The 17,949-nt window shown below is 40.3% G+C and overlaps 1 protein-coding gene across 4 annotated transcripts in view; it reads right to left on the bottom strand.

Annotated features, from left to right (window-relative positions):
* The window catches only part of SGMS2 (sphingomyelin synthase 2), an 82,989-nt gene that overhangs the window by 19,754 nt on the left and 45,286 nt on the right, over nucleotides 1-17,949 (bottom strand). For all 4 annotated transcript variants that reach the window (XM_028121282.2, XM_028121280.2, XM_028121281.2 and 1 more), the window contains one exon: nucleotides 97-796. In XM_028121282.2, the coding sequence (XP_027977083.1) occupies nucleotides 97-551 (455 nt within the window). In that variant the 5' untranslated portion in view covers nucleotides 552-796. The remainder of the gene's footprint in view (nucleotides 1-96; nucleotides 797-17,949) is intronic.

The following is a 17,949-nucleotide window of genomic DNA, read 5'->3' on the forward strand; positions in this document are numbered from 1 at the left end:
AAACCGAGGAAAACCATTTCAATTACACATCTACCCCCTTAAACACAAACTTAGGGCAAGGCCACCCCCCCATCCCCCATGAGCAGACCTACTTACTTGTATCTTAGAAACAGCCACTGGGTGATCCATAATCCAACCAATATAATCCCATTTATTTCTGATACAGAAAATGCCCATTTTACCCGATCAATGTAATCAAAAAACTTGTCTGGTAGTGGGGGGCTGAGCTCCTTGGGAGGCACCCTTTCGTGTACAACTGTGATCATGACGGTGGTTAGGACGAGGTTGAAAAGGGCGTACACGAAGGCAATGCCTGTTTTCCACCACTCCAGGGGAAATTTGTTCCTGGATTCAGTGGGCATAGCAATCTGGATATAGTCCGGGTACTTTTTGGTGCCCTTTCGCAACCCATTGGATAAGCTCTTCGGTTTACTGTTGCCATTTTTGTTTTCTTCTTCAACAGGCTCGGCAGGTCTTGTGTAAGTACTTGCAGGATCATTGGTTTGATTTTCCATATGTTCTTCAAGTTTTGCTGTCTCTATAATATCCATTGTCCCCCAGTCTTCAGATCAAAAGGGAGATGGCAAAGTATGTGTTTTTTGTGCAAACTTCACTTTTTTAAATCCTTCTACTTCCAAGATCAACATGGATTCCTATAACTGATTTTGTTTCCTAGCACAAAACGTAGAAGGTAGCCATCTGATTACTGTTCCCCCCATGCAGCCGCCTGCAGTACACTCGCCACTTTCAAGAGAGGGAGCCAATTTTCTTTCTCCCAGAGGTGTTACTATCCCACCTGCAAAAAGGAAACAAAAACTGTTCAGACACTGTGCTTGTCCAATTGTCAACCATCCAAAACAAAAACATTATCAAAATAAGGAAGCAAATACCAAAGCCATTTGCTTTAGAAATATATTGTCAGAACATGGTTAATGCTGTTGAGATGGAGTTTATTTGCAAAATATGGACTTGTTTTATCCTGGGACTCTTGTCTCTTTTTGAGCCGATGTTAGTATAAATAGGTCCATTTTAATAATCAATTCCTTTAAAATTTCTTTAAATTTGTCTCTTTTTGAGCCGATGTTAGTATAAATAGGTCCATTTTAATAATCAATTCCTTTAAAATTTCTTTAAATAAAAGTCAGGACCCAACTTTGCAAAGCCTTCATCAGACACTATTACTTGTTGCTAACCATGAAGTCATAATAACTTAGAACTTAGAACTTAGAACCTCTCCAGAGCTCACATCACTCTTTCCTAAGGCTGCAGCTTTTCTATGAACCTGCAAGAATACAAAACTGGGATGAGCTGCTCACATGGACCTGTTACTCTCTCCATTTGTCGATGAGTCCATTTTTTATTTCCTCCTTAAGAAACTGGAGTCTTTTTAAGGGACCACTTTCCAGAACAGATTCAAGAACCACACATTCAAAATACTAAAAATCGGCACTGCCTCAGTTTATCCTTCGATATGTAGAGATGCACACCCTACACCAGGAAAGCTGACAGCCTTCAAAATAATATGGTGAAAAGACACACAAAGCCTTAGCTACGTCGCGTTGAGGGAACGCATTCTACTTGTTACTCGAAAGGTAAAATCCTGCAATTGGCATGGTAAATTAGTAAGGAACGACATTTTGAGACAAGCACTGCAAGATCTACCAGGCAATAGAAACTGACACCCAGAGGGCCAGCTCCCGGCACTCACCACCACGACACGGATGAGGAAAGGGTGCCTTTGGCTTAAGCTCCACAAGCTCTGGAGAGCAAAGACTTCTTCACAACAGAGAGCACCAAGCACCAACTCTTTTATACTGGTTAGCAACACGGCCCCAGCTGTTCTCAATTTAGGAAAGCAGTATTTTAGTCGTGCTGCAGAACCCAGCCACCTGAAGGAGTTTTCAAACCTCATAATTAGTCCCCGCCCTGAGTACACTGCACAACTTAAAGCATAATTCTTCACATTTTAAAGGCCTCCCTTTTAGGGGAACTTCAAGAAAAAATGGGGGGGGGGAATTCAAAGTAAGCTCTTATTTAATGAAAGAAAAAGGGGGAAAGGAAGCCTTTATTTAACGAAAGAAAAGGGGGAAAAGTTAAAATGGCACAGTCAATAAGTACAGGCAATATTTGTTGAGAGTATGGATAGCAAATAGAGCGACCACAAGTGTTTCTTGTGCACCTGAACACCCCAGCGCGGAGGGAGCAATGGGGAGGCAATTAAAAGGAATTTAAAAAACACGGCTGACCTGAGCATTCATCCAAGGAGCTTGCAGTCTAACTGAAGAGACAGAACTCAAGTGACAAAAATCCACTGGGGAATGATCACTAGATAAAATGTAGTTTTAGGGGCGCCCGGGGCGGGGTGCAGTCGGTTAAGCATCTGACTCTTGATTTCGCTTCAGGTTGTGATCTCAGGATCCTGAGATTGAGCCCCGAGTCAGGTTCCACACTCAGTGTGGAGTCTGCTTACGATTCTCTCTGTCTCCCTCCCTCTGCCCCTCCTGCTCATCTTTTCCCTCTCTCTCTCAAATAAATCTTTTAGTGAAACAAAACAAAACAAGTGTACTTTTAGTTGTACCCCTGCTCGCCTGACAAGATGTGTCTACAGAGAGGTACTGTCCTTTTCTGGGGAAGAGAAAGCATGAGGAAAGTTGGCCTGGAGAGAAATGGAGGGTCACTGGAGGATGGAGATGGGCTAAGAGGTATCACTGAGAAGCAGACATCGCACCTTTGGTCCCTGTGAAAAGCCACAGACACGAATACACTACAGCAGGATGAGAAAGGACCAGTGCCCCTCTTGGGAAACCAGGATGGACAGATATTCTTTGTAGGACCCTCGCACAATGTTGTAGGAAGAGTAAGTATAGAGAAGAGGTGCGTCAGTAAGATATTTGCAAAAACAAACCTTTGACACCATGGATTACCACTTCTAACAGAGATGCCAAAACGCTAACTCGGCCATTGCCTCTCTTCACCAAGTCTAGGCTAATCCACGCATAGCATCTTACCAAACGCATCAAAATTCCCTCCAACTTTACTACTCCACATCTGCTCCTAGCCTGGTGTTCGTATGTGAAAGAAACTTGAGATTTTTGAGGCCCAGGTCCACTGGGGGACATACTGACAGTTTTTATAAGGTAGCTATCCAGTTCTAGAACATAGAACATAGAACAGAAGAAAATCCAATTAGTTACCCGTTTGGTTGTTGTTTGTTTGTTTTCCCCAAGAGGAAGCACTCAGCTACCCACCTCATGGGACAACTGTGAGGATGACTGAAATAATGAATCATGAAGAGCTTTGTGCTCGTGGGAGTAAGAGCACTTTATGAGTGCCCATTTATCGTCATTAGTAGCAAGATTGATATTTTCCTTGGGATTTCATTAAGAAGACTGAATATACAAAGCACACTATCCTGTGTCAACCAATCTTGGGACACAACGCTTGTCATCAAGATGACGATTACAACATATTCATTCCTATGGTGATCCTTTCCTACCAGTAAGTATCTGGGAAAGTGACAAAAGCCACAATAGTTTCTCTCGATGGATGGCAATCCCATTAGTTCATTTGTTTAGGGTACTAATGCCAGAGCACAAGGCAGATGAAAAGCTTTCCAAGTCCTCTTACACTGCAAAATATCAGAAGCTAACCTAGAGAATATTTTAAAAGTTAAAGACCTCTATAGTCTAATCTTCCTTTGAAGGCAAGTGCAAAAACTCTGAAACTGTTAGTACACTGATACTGTTAGGTTTTTGGGGGGGGCCAAAGGATGATGTATTCCAGAAATGCAAGGAAGGTTTCCAGTTAGCAAAGGGCTGTAATAAAACACAAACATATGTAAATAGAAAAGATGATTATCTTGAGTGAGGTCAAAAAGGAATTTGATACAGATCAATATCCACTTGGTTTTGGGGGGAGAAAGTATTCAATAAAGGGAACAGAAGTACCTAAATAGAGCCACATTCTTCAATAGCAGTTGCATGTCATATGTGTGCCAATATCTAGTGGAAAAAAATCTTCCACTGTTACTCCACTTTCTTTCCATCCCTAAATGAACTTTAGAAACTTTTTTGTCAAATTACAAGAAAACACACTATTAGCTTCTGTTTTATTTCTATCACCTCTATTTCGTAAAGGGTTTGATATTACCATGTTCATACATACATTAGTCATTTCCCCTTAATAATCTCAACAGGATTTTACCTGTAATTTGACAAAATGATTCCAAGGTTCACACTGGTAGGTATTAGGCTATATTACATTAAGTAATAATGGGGTAATAGCACCCAGTTATTCTGAGTTCATCCAAAGGAAATATGAATGTACACAAAATATTTCTACAAGTATGTTAACAGTCATTTATAAGAGAAAAGTGAAAATGATCTAATATCCAACAACAGGGAATTAGTTAAATGAATCATGGATATCGTAACATAAAATACTGTGTTTTGATATAGTAACTATAAAAGTATGAGACAAGTATATAAATACTACATAAGAAGGATGCATTATCCAATTAAATACAAACTTAGATCTGAATAGGAGATGAGGAATCTCAATAATTGACATCAGAGGTTATAGTTTTTAAAAAATGGGAAAGGGGGGGTGCCTGGGTGGCTCAGTTGGTTAAACGACTGCCTTCGGCTCAGGTCATGATCCTGGAGTCTCGGGATCGAGTCCCGCATTGGGCTCCCTGCTCAGCGGGGAGTCTGCTTCTCCCTCTGACCCTCCCCCTCTCATGTACTCTCTCTCTCATTCTCACTCTCTCAAAATAAATAATAAATAAATCTTTAAAAAATAAAAATAATAAAAAATGGGAAAGGGGCCACATGACAGATAGTCAAGGCTATCAGAAAAGGTACAAGTGTGAAACTCATGAAGCACGCATCTCCTGGGCAGTCCTGACCCAAAGCTCACTGACGGCATCCTGGATGGAGACTGAGTGTAGACACGAGCTCCCGTCGGAGCGCTCAGAAATGCTCTGCTTGTTGAATGCCAGCCTCGTTGTGCACTGGTGTGGTTCAGAAGACATATTAAATATGTAAATATAGTTTAAAAATCAAGGAAATTTATCTAAGTTTAAATATAGATTTTAATGTTTATAAAGAGGTATCTTTTGAAGAAAGAAGTTAGACATCGACGGAAGAAAATGTGTTTAACATTTGCAAGTTGGAATTATGAATAAAAGAAATTTATACATGGAGCTTAAAGGCTTAGGAAAAACTAGGTCTTGAAACAATTTTATTGAATTGAAAAGCAATGGAAACAAACACCTGATAAGTTTCTTAACAGACATAAAAGCTTTCTCAAACTTAAAAAAACTCAGATGTCACCACAAAACCATTAAAAAGTTGTAGAATAAAACAGCCACACATAGTTCTCAGAAAAAAAATACTTATCTAATTAATCCTCATTATAACCCTAGGAAGGATTTTAAAGAAATTGGGATAAAGTGAGATGCTCAAGGTCAAACAGGTAGAAGAAGCAGAGCCCAGACTGGAACCAGGAATCTGACCTCAGGAGCCCCTATTCTTTTTTTTTCTTTCTTTAAGTTTGTTTGTTTGTTTGTTTGTTTAGAGAGCTAGGGGGTGGAGGGGGAGGGGCACAGAGAGAGAGAATTTCAAGCAGGCTCTGCACTGAGCGCGGAACCCAACCCAGGGCTCAATCTCATGATCCTGAAATCATGACCTGAGCCAAAATCGAGTTGGACACTTAACTGACTGAGCCACCCAGGCGCCCAAGGAGCCCCTGTTCTTAGTGGCACACCACCACCTCCAGTACCATTACATGTAAGAGGTCAACAGTATAGTCAGCAATAAATAAATGAATGAATAAATAAATGACAATCAATTATGAGCTTTTTTTAAAAGATTTTATTTATTTATTTGACAGAGAGAGTGAGAGAGTACAAGCACAGGGAACAGTAGAGGGAGAGGGAGAAGCAGGCTTCCCGCTGAGCGGGGAGCCCAATGCGGGGCTCGATCCCAGGACCCTGGGATCATGACCTGAGCCGAAGGCAGAAACTTAACCATCTGAGCCACCCAGGCGCCCCGATGATCTTTCTCATGAATACACAGGAAAGTCCCCTAGATAACAACAGAGGCATTTTTAAATCTCTGTAATTTTGCAAAAATTTGTATACACTTAGAAAAAAATTTCGTATTTATAATTCAGTCCTCTTGTGGGAGGAGAAGGGGAAAGGCACCAATTATTTCCCATCACTCATATCTACCGTTTAACTATACTATTGTTACTAATAAACTACCATTTAAGTTTATATCACTTTATAGTAACAAGACCCATTTTAGCTAAGATACTGCATGCCCATAAAGTTTTTCCAGAGACCAACATATCTTAGCTCTTCTTTATTAACAATCTTAGAGCTTAGCTTTCTTATAAAACTCCTCACCTAAAATGAGTAAGTAATATGCTTGCAGATAACGAGGGCATCATTATTAGTCATGGAGTTCTATTTCAAGCACTCACAAAATTTACTAAATATTTTTACTAATGAGTGCTTGAAAACTGAAAAAATCTATAGCTTACTAGCAAATTATCATGTATTTTTGTGAAAGACTTTCCCAACAAAAGTAACATGAGTGCTTGTCAGACCTTTCTAATAAGTTTTTATTCCGCCACTAGGTCTCACATCTGTAGAGGTGTGATGACAGACTTCAAACTAGGAAAACGGGCAGGCTTTGTAGGGTGACAACACTCTGGGAATGGATTGGAAAAAGAATTTTTTTCAATTTAAAAGATAAAACCAAACTTCTGAATTTTGGGAGAGAGATGCTTGGGTAGAGGACAGATGTTTTGATTTCTGGTACTGATTTACTATCCCTTATTAGGGAAGGTTGGACATCAGTCTTGTATCCAGTTATTAAAAGAGAAAGCTCCAGCCTACAGCAGTGGTTGCCTGGGGCTGCTGGTGGGAATGCGGAGTGACTGCCAATGGGCTGGAAGTTTCTTTTGGGGGGATGGAAAGGTCCTAAATTAGACAGGGATGATGGTTCACAATTCTGTAAATTTATTAAAAATCATTTAATTGTGACTTTAAATGAATTTTATACTATGTGAGTAATAACCCCATTAAGCTTCTTAAAAAAAAAATACAGCCTCGAGGTAAGTTGTTTCTAAGGAACCAGAAAACCAAGGGTTAGTCCACGCTCTGTTATTATATTCCATGCTCACGTATCCCTGTCAAGTACAGTACTCCTCAGCTGAGCACTTCTTTAGCAGTGATTCTGGAATACACATTTCTCGTTTTCTACAGACATCAAGAACCAACCAATGAAAATCAAACCACTTAAGAAAATTTGTGTAAACTATGCTCAAAAAAAACCCCTTGTAACTAAATAATATGAAGTGACCAAAAAAAGATGGATTTTCTCTAACATAATCAAAATTTACTGAGTTGTATTCAAAGAAAACACAAGATGGTCTGTTTCTTTCACACACACACACACACACACACACACACACACACACACACACAAAAGGTCACTTTAAGTGGTGAGGTAGACAATTTAATACTTGTTGAAAGGAATACTTATTTACACAGAGCAAATATTAGCTGTGTAAATTGGAAAACAATAAATCGTGGGACTGGGAGTATTCCACAAGAAGGGATAAGCATCTGCCTTCGGATTGGGTCGTGATCCCAGGGTCCCGGGATCGAGTCCCGCATCGGGCTCCCGGCTCAGCGGGAGGCCTGCTTCTCTCTCTCCCACTCCCCCTGCTTGTGTTCCTGCTCTCACGCTCTCTCTCTCCCTGTCAAATTAATAAATAAAATCTTAAAAAAAAAAGAAGGGATAATCTCCAGGCCATAATGCAGCATGAGAGGGGGAGTAGTACTCAGCCTGTATTGTTTCTGACTTAAGTTTGATACAATAAAGTAGCTTCCCTAAGATCTGACTTGCAAAATGTTCCATAGCATGTTTTAAAAATCTGGCTTCTGGGCGCCTGGGTGGCTCAGTTGGTTAAGCGACTGCCTTCGGCTCAGGTCATGGTCCTGGAGTCCCAGGATGGAGTCCTGCATTGGGCTCCCTGCTGAGCAGGGAGTCTGCTTCTCCTTCGGACCCTCTTCCCTCTCGTGCTCTCTCTCTCTCATTCTCTCTCTTAAATAAATAAAATCTTTTTAAAAAATAAAAATCTGGCTTCTATTTTCTAACTGCTATTCTTTTTTTTTTCAGATTTATTTATTTATTTATTTGAGAGAGGGAGAGAGAGTGCGAGCAAGCGCTGGGAGAGGGGCAGAGAGAATCTCAACATACTTGGCACTGAGTTCAGAGCCTGATGTGGGGCTCGATCTCATGTTCCTGAGACCATGACCTGAGCTGAAGCCAAGAGTGGGATGCTTTAACTGAGCCACCTAGGTGCCCCAAGCTGCTATTCTTTTTATTGCAACGGCTACAGAATTCCAATGATCAGATCTGATTCCAGTGTCTTTTGGAAACACAAAACAGCCACCCTGGGATTGCGGACTGAGGTTCTCCAATAGGAGGAGGGGACTCAGCTGGAGCCACAGGGAAAGACAAGGTGACAATCCATAGTACAATGTGGAACATGTGGTGAGGCAAATAAATGAATAAGTGAATGAGGGTGCAGAAAGGTTAGACAGACACACTAGATACATAGGTACACAGACAGATTGACTGACTGGGAACCTGCAGATAGAAAAGGACTATAAAACGAGGTCACAGGGTGCCTGGGTGGCTCAGTCGTTAAGCGTCTGCCTTCGGCTCAGGTCGTGCTCCCGGGGTCCTGGGATCGAGCCCCGCATCGGGCTCCCTGCTCCGCGGGAAGCCTGCTTCTCTCTCTCCCACTCCCCCTGCTGTGTTCCTGCTCTCGCTATGTCTCTCTCTGTCAAATAAATAAATAAAATCTTAAAAAAAAAACAACGAGGTCACAGACTAGGGAATATTTAAAATACCTCTTTAACTTCCTTTAGAGGTACTCTAAATCAGACATTCTAGAGTTAAGGGGTAGAGTTGGGGACACATCAAGCACTTTGCCCAAAGGCTGGCTTGGGCTTGCCCTAAGCCCCTTTCCCCACCTCCATTCTGGATACATCTAGGAAAGCTTAGTTTCTCGAGGGTGGGGATAGAGGGACTCCCTTGGTCTTGTCTTCTTCCTTTATCTGTAGTTTTCGGTATTCTGTACACTAGGCTAGAATTTTCTACTTCCCATTCATCTTTTCTGAACTCACTGCCAGTGAAGTACGATATACCCAAGATCTCGGAGAATAAGCTGGGTTGAAGTCTTGCCTTTGTGTCAAAACTGCTTATCTACTTTAGCGCTGAGCAAAAGAAGGCCCCTCTTGTTTAAATAGCCATGTGTGCTCTTGATAATCTGAACTGTAATTATGCCATAATTAGAATAGATGTTTGGTCACTAGCATCATTCCCACTGCCCCTGCCCCCCTCCAACTGGCACTACCTGCTCCCTGTTTAATGGTCAAACAAAAACAGCCAGAACTTGGTTAGTATCAACACCCTGGGATCTTTATCAGAAAGGTTAAATCTACAGCCTAACGAAACAACAGTGATAATTATCTGCTTCTACATTCCTATTCTTCCTTATATACCCCAAAGATTAATATACTTAGAAACTGATGCCCTTGGGTTTTAAGTACTTATTACTCTGGACTAGGAGCACAGATGACCTATTGAAATGAGGACTTTCCTGGAAGCCGCAAAAACTCCATTTAATATTTTTAAAATATATTTAAGTCTGATATTGGAGCTTATATTTTCTCCTAAGAACAGGTGGCAGGTCTAAAAGAAAAGCAGAAGCCTGGTTGAACAGTTTCACATACTCTCCAAAACACGCAACATACTCTAAGTGGTATTAGAAGACCTGCTTCTAATTAAGTAAATAGATCACAGTCAACAGTATATTTTCTCATCACAAAAACAAAAATGTTTTTAGATTTGGAAGCATATCTGATTACTGGAAAACCATGATAAATAATGGGAAGGAAAAAAAGAACAGTTCCTTAAAAATAATTTTATAATTCTCTAATAAAGCTCCTTTATTCCATGTCCTTCAGATTACTTAGAAACACACCTATTGAGGTGCCTGGGTGGCTCAGATGGTTAAGCATCTGCCTTCAGCTCAGGTCATGATCTCAGGGTCCTGGGATCGAGTCCCTCGTCAGGCTCTCTGCTCAGTGGCAAGTCTGTTTCTCCCTCTCCCTCTGTGAGCTCTCTTGCTTTCGCTCTCTCTCAAATAAATAAGTAAAATCTTAAAAAAAAGAAAAGAAATACACCTATTGATTTCTCCCTCTACCACATGGTGACCAAACTGTGGGGATACTCTATACAATTTCATAGCCTATTTAAATGGGTATTTAAAACAACATCTTGAAACTTCGCTTGCTGTTTACTAGCTCGCTGTTTACTAGAATATTACCTCTTCGAGACTTGAGTGAAATCACCTGCAAGCAAGAACGCCAGAAGGGAGTTAATTGATCTTGCTATAAAGTGGAGGCAAAGGTGAAGCTTTAGGAGAAGCATTTAACCAGGAACTTGCAGTTAGGACATACTGTGGTTACAGCAGAGGGCAGATGCCGAAGAATGGGAAGCTTACTCAATGCCCAGCGCTGTTGTAGAAATGACACCCAGATACACTCCAATACAATTTCCTTGAAGAGGTCTAAAGTCTAGTTTTTGATATGTATTTAAAATACAATGGTTATTGTATTTCCAACAAACAAGTTCAAGAAATAGCTTAATACGTACAATCTGAGTGATTTAGGGGTGCGGGCACTTCCTTGTAGCAAGAATTAACCGCTGAAAAATTAAAGAGAAGGAAGCTTCTAGAATCTGCACCTCCAGCAGGTTTGCCCCATCTGCTTCTTGCGATTTAGGTGTGGTGTTATATAGGCCTTGGTAGAGGGCAAAGGTGCGTGGGGAGCATGAAGGCAAGGCATGTCTTTGTGTTTTAAAGTCCTGCGCTCCAGCCCACCTGGGCTCAAGGCAGAGCAAGGTTTTCACTATAAGGCAAGGAAAAAATAGGAAAGAGACCACAGAAGACCCAGAAAGGTCTGTATAAAGCCTACATTTCTCATTTTCTTATGCCAACCACAACAATGTTCTTTTGCATGACTGGCCGAACAAGCCCCTGCTTTCTGGTCTGAGGCTATAAAAAGCAATACTTTCTCCAAAGCCATTAAGGTCACTATATTTGGCTCTAGTTTCTCTCAGAATTTAAGCCGCCATGTTGTATTTAAATACATTATTTGTTTCTCGAAAGCACTTACTTGACCAATGCTCCTAATCTAGGATTTTGTTCCTGTAAAAAACCTAATAATGATGATTCATGTTTCCCAGTTTTGGGTCTTTGAAGAGGGACCCAGATTTCCAAACCCAATCCAACACAAGGATTAGCACACATCGGGGGAAAGGCAGCAAAAAAAGTAACTTAAAAGATTAAATACCCGAGTCTAACAATGCCATTTTAACAATTTCAAGGAATGCAAAAATTTCAGTGTTATATTGGTGCCTGAAATATATCTATAAAATATCTACCTATTGAATTTTCATTTATCCTAATGAATGAGAAAGAAACTGTTACAAAGTGTACGTTTCCATAATTATTACCAGAAAGCTGGCATATTAAAATTGGAGGAAGTAAAGAAATCTGGTTTATACACCATTAGATTTAAATACTGTCTTAGTAAATACTAGTGGCTAAGTATCTGAATACTCAAAATGACTGCCACCGGACATGGTCTGCTCGGGAAAAGGAGGTTCTTTAGAACTAAATCCAACGTGTTCAGCAAGAGCAAATGATCAAGGAATCTTCAGCTGCATCAAAACGTTTTGATAACAAGGTTTAGTGCTCCCCTCCAGTGCCTCTTTGCACTCCCCAGGCTATAAACTGCCCTTACACAGATGGACACACTTCTCTCTCAAAACAGGACACACCTCACTCAAGACTTTTGTCTACTCTGCTAAAGACCTCCTGCATGGAGCTTGAGCACTCCACCACAAAGCCTAGGGGTTGCTGGTATAGTAAGGATCGAGGAGTGGATGTATATACACCACTGATTACGTGGTGATCCTTAGCCAATTGCCTGTTTCCCTTCAGCAAAAATCTAGAACAGGATACACAGCTCTTATTTTGTATTTCTTTTATGTATACCATAACATGAGACGTTTAGTTCCAACATACCTAAGCTGTCACGCCAGGAGATAATTAGAAAAAGAGGGAAGAGTTTGGGGGGCGGTGAAAAGAAGTGATAGCAGAAAAAGAGTAAGAGGGATGCCTGGGTGGCTCAGTCGGTTAAGCATCTGCCTTCATTAGGCTCAGGTCATGATCCCAGGGTTTTGGGATTGAACCCCGCATCGGACTCCCTGCTCAGCGGGGAGCCTGATTCTCCCTCTGCCTACTGCTTCCCCTGCTTGTTCTTTCTCTCTCTCTGACAAATAAATAAAATCTTTAAAAAAAAAAGAAAAAGAGTAAGAGTTTTTACAATGAAGCCTTAAAAGAGAAAAAAAAAATATGGAAAAGCATAGACATCAGGGCTGCACTTAAATGGCTCTTAGGGACCCAACGTAAATTTTGATCTATGTAAGGGCAGTTTATAGCTTGGGGAGTGCAAAGAGGCACTGGAGGGGAGCACTGATCCTTGTTATCAAAAGCAGGACAGCCCTGAGTATTTGGATAGGGAACCAAACTGTAGGTACTGGGGGTAGGCGCGGTGACCCAGCAACCCAGTGCTGGAAGACTGGGGACTACCTAGGCTGGAACATGTCTACCATAACAATAGAAACATAATCACAACGAAAACTTAGCATGTGAAAAAGGTCAGATATTCATTTAGCTCAAACTATTATATGTAAACAAATATATAATTATCACATAAATATACACAAATTCTATATAAAGAATATAGAAAATATAATTATGATTCTTTAATCCAGGCTTCCACATGGGGCCTTGACTCTCCACTTTCTTTGTACATGAAGTCATCTTTTCATTCTCACATTCTTTTGGTTAAAGCCAGGTGATTTCAGGACCCCCACTGGGAAAGGCCACCCTTAAATGCAACTGGGAGAGCATGGAAAGAGACAGTTTGGGAACAGAGAATCACTTTGGCTGGGCTATCCACAGGGCAAGTGGAAAATGGGCTGGAAAGGAAACACAAGGAAGGGATAAAATTGCTAGGGCCTGTCTCATAGCCAGAACTCATTTCCTTACTTCCTATTTGGAGCTGATTTCCCCCACACCTCCTCTGACATATCCTAGGCAAAAGAGTTCCTGTGACCAAGTATCTCCGAATTACTAATAACAAAAACTTCCTACAGAATGTCTCATTGACAGATTAACACACCAACTTCTACCCTATTGTCATCCCTGGATAAGAACACTAGAAAGTGACCTTAAAACAAAGTCCAGTAAATTATAATTTAAGCTGTAATTGAAAAGGAGCATAAAAACTGCAAAGGGGGGGGCGCCTGGGTGGCTCAGTCAGGCATCCAACTCTTGATTTTGGCCTCGGGTCATGATCTCAGGGTCGTGGGACTGAGCCCTGTGAGGGGCTCTGCACTGAGCAAGGAGCCTACTTGGATTCTCTCCACCCCAACCCTACCCCCCCACCCCCCCACCCCCCCACCCCCGCCTCTCACATGCTCTCTCTCTAAAAACAAAAACAAAGAGCCCGCAATGAACTGCTGGTAGGATCAGAAATTGGTATAATTCTTTTGAAATTCTGTCTCTTTTTAAACATGATAAGAACTCTAGAAATGCTTATACCTTTTGACATAGTAACTCTACTACTGAGAATTTATTTTAGAACATGTCTTAAAGAATTCAGAAAAAACAGTATCCAAAAATATATTCAGTGAAACAACAATCTAAATGTCTACAGGAGACATTCAGAAGCAACTGTGAAGCACATCAAAACATATATAATACATTAAATACATCTAAATATCTACAGTAGACATTTTGAAGCATCCATGAAATAGATTCAATTTATTGTTTAAAAAACAGCACCTGGGGCACCTGGGTGGCTCAGTCAGTTAAGTCTCCGACTCTTGGCTTGGCTCAGGTCATGATCTTGGGGTCCTGAGATCAAGCCCCAGGTCAAGCTCTGCACTCAACAAGGAGTCTGCTTGAGATTCTCTCCCTCTGCCCCTCCCCCTGCACTCTTTCTCTCTTCCTAAAATAAATAAATCTTAAAAAAAAGCACCATATTATTTTCATAAAAATGTAAATGTATGAATTTTTAAAAACCAAGATAATAAATACACCAAAAGAATGTCAGCTGTAAATGCTGGTGGTGAGATTTACCAATTATTTTTATTTTCTTCTGTACCTTCTTATTTTCTCCAAATTTTCTGCAATAAAAGTATTCACCCACGTATTTGAAAAACTATTTTCAAAGAGTTCTATGAAGATTATGCTTATGATTTTAATGATGAGGAAATGCAGTATGATTTCAGCAACATAAAGATGTATATTACATAGATATAGAAAAAAATCTGAAGAACATAGACCAAATATTAATACTGCTTGATGAATTTAAGATGATTTTAATTTTGTCCTTACTCCATGTTATATTTTCTAATTTTCCACATTAATCATTCTTATAATCAAGGAAATGCTGATGGCTATTTTTAACTACAAAAGTATTGACAGAGTTAAAAGGGAGAATGTGCTAGTTTTTAAAAAGGTATTTTGTGTTGTACAATTTCAAGTATGCAAAAAATGCATGTATAGAAGAGTCAGAGCACAAACGCTAAAATATTAATGGTTGCAAGTGGTAGGAGTATGAGATTTTTTTCCTTCCTACATTTGTGTACAGTCCACACTTAAAAATGTTTTCATTATAAATGTATTATTCTATAGCTAAAAGTATCTCAAACCATGCATAGCTGTTGCTGTTGCTTTCAGGGAGGTACTTATCAACGGAAATCTCTTTATTTCCTGGCTTCCCTCAGCCTCAATTAAGTGCAATAAAAAACACAAGTCCACAACGTTGCATTTTTAGAAGCATCGGCATTGTTGCTGCTGCTGGGGAGAGCCCGGTCAACTAACAGCTGTTTGAAGTGTTACAGCCCCAACGTGACATACACATACAATTAAATTAGTCTTAGCATGAACTTTCAAAAAGAGACTTAACTGTACCGCAGTGTGGTATCTTCTGCAGGGTTTATTTGCAATAAAGGGGTGAGGGCTGCCTTATACATTTCCATATAATGGTTGTCACTCAATATTTCACAAAGCAAAACCAGTCACTAATTCTGTATTGTTTCCCCTGAATAAAACCAAAAGGGGCCAAATAGCGGAGAATCAAGTCAAACCGGATTTCATAGAGGAGACAATTCAGTCAAAAATGCAAATCCCCAAGCCCTCTTCAAATATTGGTAGTTTTCCTGCACTGCGGATGCTTTATAAGCTTGTGTACTTAAGCATTTTAAAAACCTTTTTTCCTGATATTTGGCAGATTTTTGCTTTCTTGTACTCATTATCAATTCATAGTTTTTGTCCTCTGTTCTATGTGACAATAAAACTTCAGAAATAACCTGAAATTGCCTGATGATCAGTTAAATAAATTGTGGTTTTCAAAATAGTCTCTATTCCATATAAAAAAGTTATTTTTAAAAATTGAAAGAATGATTGGGGGCGCCTGGATGGCACAGTCGGTGAAGTTGATTTTGGCTCAGATCTGATCTCAGGGTCGTGAGACTGAGCCCTGTGACGGGCTCCATGCTCAGTGCAGAGTCAGCTTGGGTTTCTCTCTCCCTCTCCCTCTCCCTCGGACCCTCCCCCACCCCACTAAAATAAATAAATCTTTTAAAAAAATTTTACAAAATAAAAATTAAAAGAATGATTGGGAATAGTCACTTAAACCAGTTTGCAAAAATCCATAAATATTACTAACAATCCCAAGTACTACAAAATTCTAATTCCATATCTTTTTTGTTTTTTTTTTAAATTATTTTAGTGCTTTCTCTAATTCCAAAAGCCATATATTACACACTTTGGAATCACTTCTAGGAATTTGTCTAAAGATAAATGAGAAGAACTGTTTTCCAAATCTACTCATCAGAATTTTGGGGCAACAGATGCATTTTAAAATTCAGAGCTTTGACTTTCAGAAAAACTGTATGTAGGTATAGCATATATTAGGTCTCAGAGCTTACCACTACCCCCTTGCTGGACCTGGGAAACACCAGATACTCAAACACTGATACATTTGAATGAGACATATGAAAATATTCACACCAAGTTGGTTAAATAAAGACTATAAAGAGCTTTTGGTGAGTTCAAGAAGTGTTCAGACCCCAAGGGTTACCGAGGGAAGGAGCAGAGGTAGGGGAAATAGGAGAGGGGGAGGGAGGGGAGGAGGAACAGACAGGAGGGGAGGACCTTTAGTTTTTGGAAATTCAATAGGTAAGTGATTCTGGACCTGTAAGACTGAAACCACACTGTCCGTCAAGATGGGACTAGTTTGGGGCACCTGAGTGGTCCAGTCGGTTAAGCGTCTGCCTTCAGCTCAGGTGATCTCGGGGTCCTGGGATCGAGCCCCGCGCCGGGCTCCCTGCTCCACGGGAAGCCTGCTTCTCCGTCCCCCACTCACTCCCCCTGCTTGTGTTCCCTCTCTCGCTGTGTCTCTCTGTCAAATAAATAAATAAAATCTTTGAAAAAAAAAAAGATGGGACTAGTTACATTGTAAGTGTTTTATTTGTACAATAAAATACTGTCATACCATCATACCATGTTAAGTGAAGAAAGTAAGTTGCAAAATGGTGTGCATAAACAGCATGATTCTTTATTGTGGGGGGAAAACTGTGCTGCATACGTAAATAAATTACATGTACATAAATAACCTGGTTACTGGAAAGGTGATATTACATGGAACACTTTACCTTTTTGTATTGACAAATTAAATAAGCAGCATGTTTTGATTTTACTACCTAAAAAGACAAAGATAATTACTCACTCAAGGGTAGTCAGCGTCTATTCTAGGAAATACTGTAGGGCTACCACAGTTTAAAAAAAGTCACTTCCCTCACAGAGCTTCCATTCTGCTATGTACAACAACAACAACAATAAAAAGATTTAAATTATTGTGAAAAAAATAAAACAGGATGGGGAAAGAGAGTAACAGGAGGGATATTCAACCTGGATCTTTGGGCTAATGAAGTAACAGTCCATTTAAACATTTTACATGAATACTCTTCATCAGAAAAAAAAAAAACAAAAAACAAAACAAGGGGCGCCTGGGTGGCTCACTTGGTTAAACCGCTGCCTTTAGCTCAGGTCATGATCCCAGAGTCCTAGGATCGAGCCCTGCATCGGGCTCCCTGCTCATGCAGGAAGCCTGCTTCTCTCCCTCTGCCTGCTGCTCCCCCTGCTTGTGCGCTCTCTCTCTCTCTCTCTCTGTGTCAAATAAATAAAATCTTTAAGAACAAAACAAAACAAAACAGTGTATCATCAAGTCAAAGGTATATCAAGAATATCTATGTTCCGGGGCGCCTGGGTGGCTCAGTCGTTAAGGGTCTGCCTTCGGCTCAGGTCATGATCCCAGGGTCCTGGGATCGAGCCCCGCGTCGGGCTCCCTGCTTTTCCCTCTCCCACTCCCCCTGCTTGTGTTCCCTCTCTCGCTGTATCTTTCTCTGTGAAATAAATAAACTCTTAAAAAAAAAATGAGTATCTATGTTCCAACCTGCTGAGACCCAATTCATGTAAATAGCTTCTAGAAACCTATACAAATATAAATTTTTAAAACATTTAAAAAGGGATTCCACTGGAAATGCTCCAATAATTACTCAATTATGGATTTTTGCCTTTGAGTTCTTTTCCATTTTTAACAGACCAAAATAATACGTGTTTAATATTCTAATTATATTCATCATAATGGACTTTTAATTGCTCACCCCAGTGCTGTCTTCTAAGAAATGTTTAACCCACATGAGACTTTGAAGGAAAGGT

This window comes from Eumetopias jubatus, unplaced genomic scaffold (assembly GCF_037043125.1).
Source record: "Eumetopias jubatus isolate StellerSeaLion01/CBP00866 unplaced genomic scaffold, mEumJub1_p1.0 scaffold_2, whole genome shotgun sequence".
NCBI lineage: Eukaryota > Metazoa > Chordata > Mammalia > Carnivora > Otariidae > Eumetopias > Eumetopias jubatus.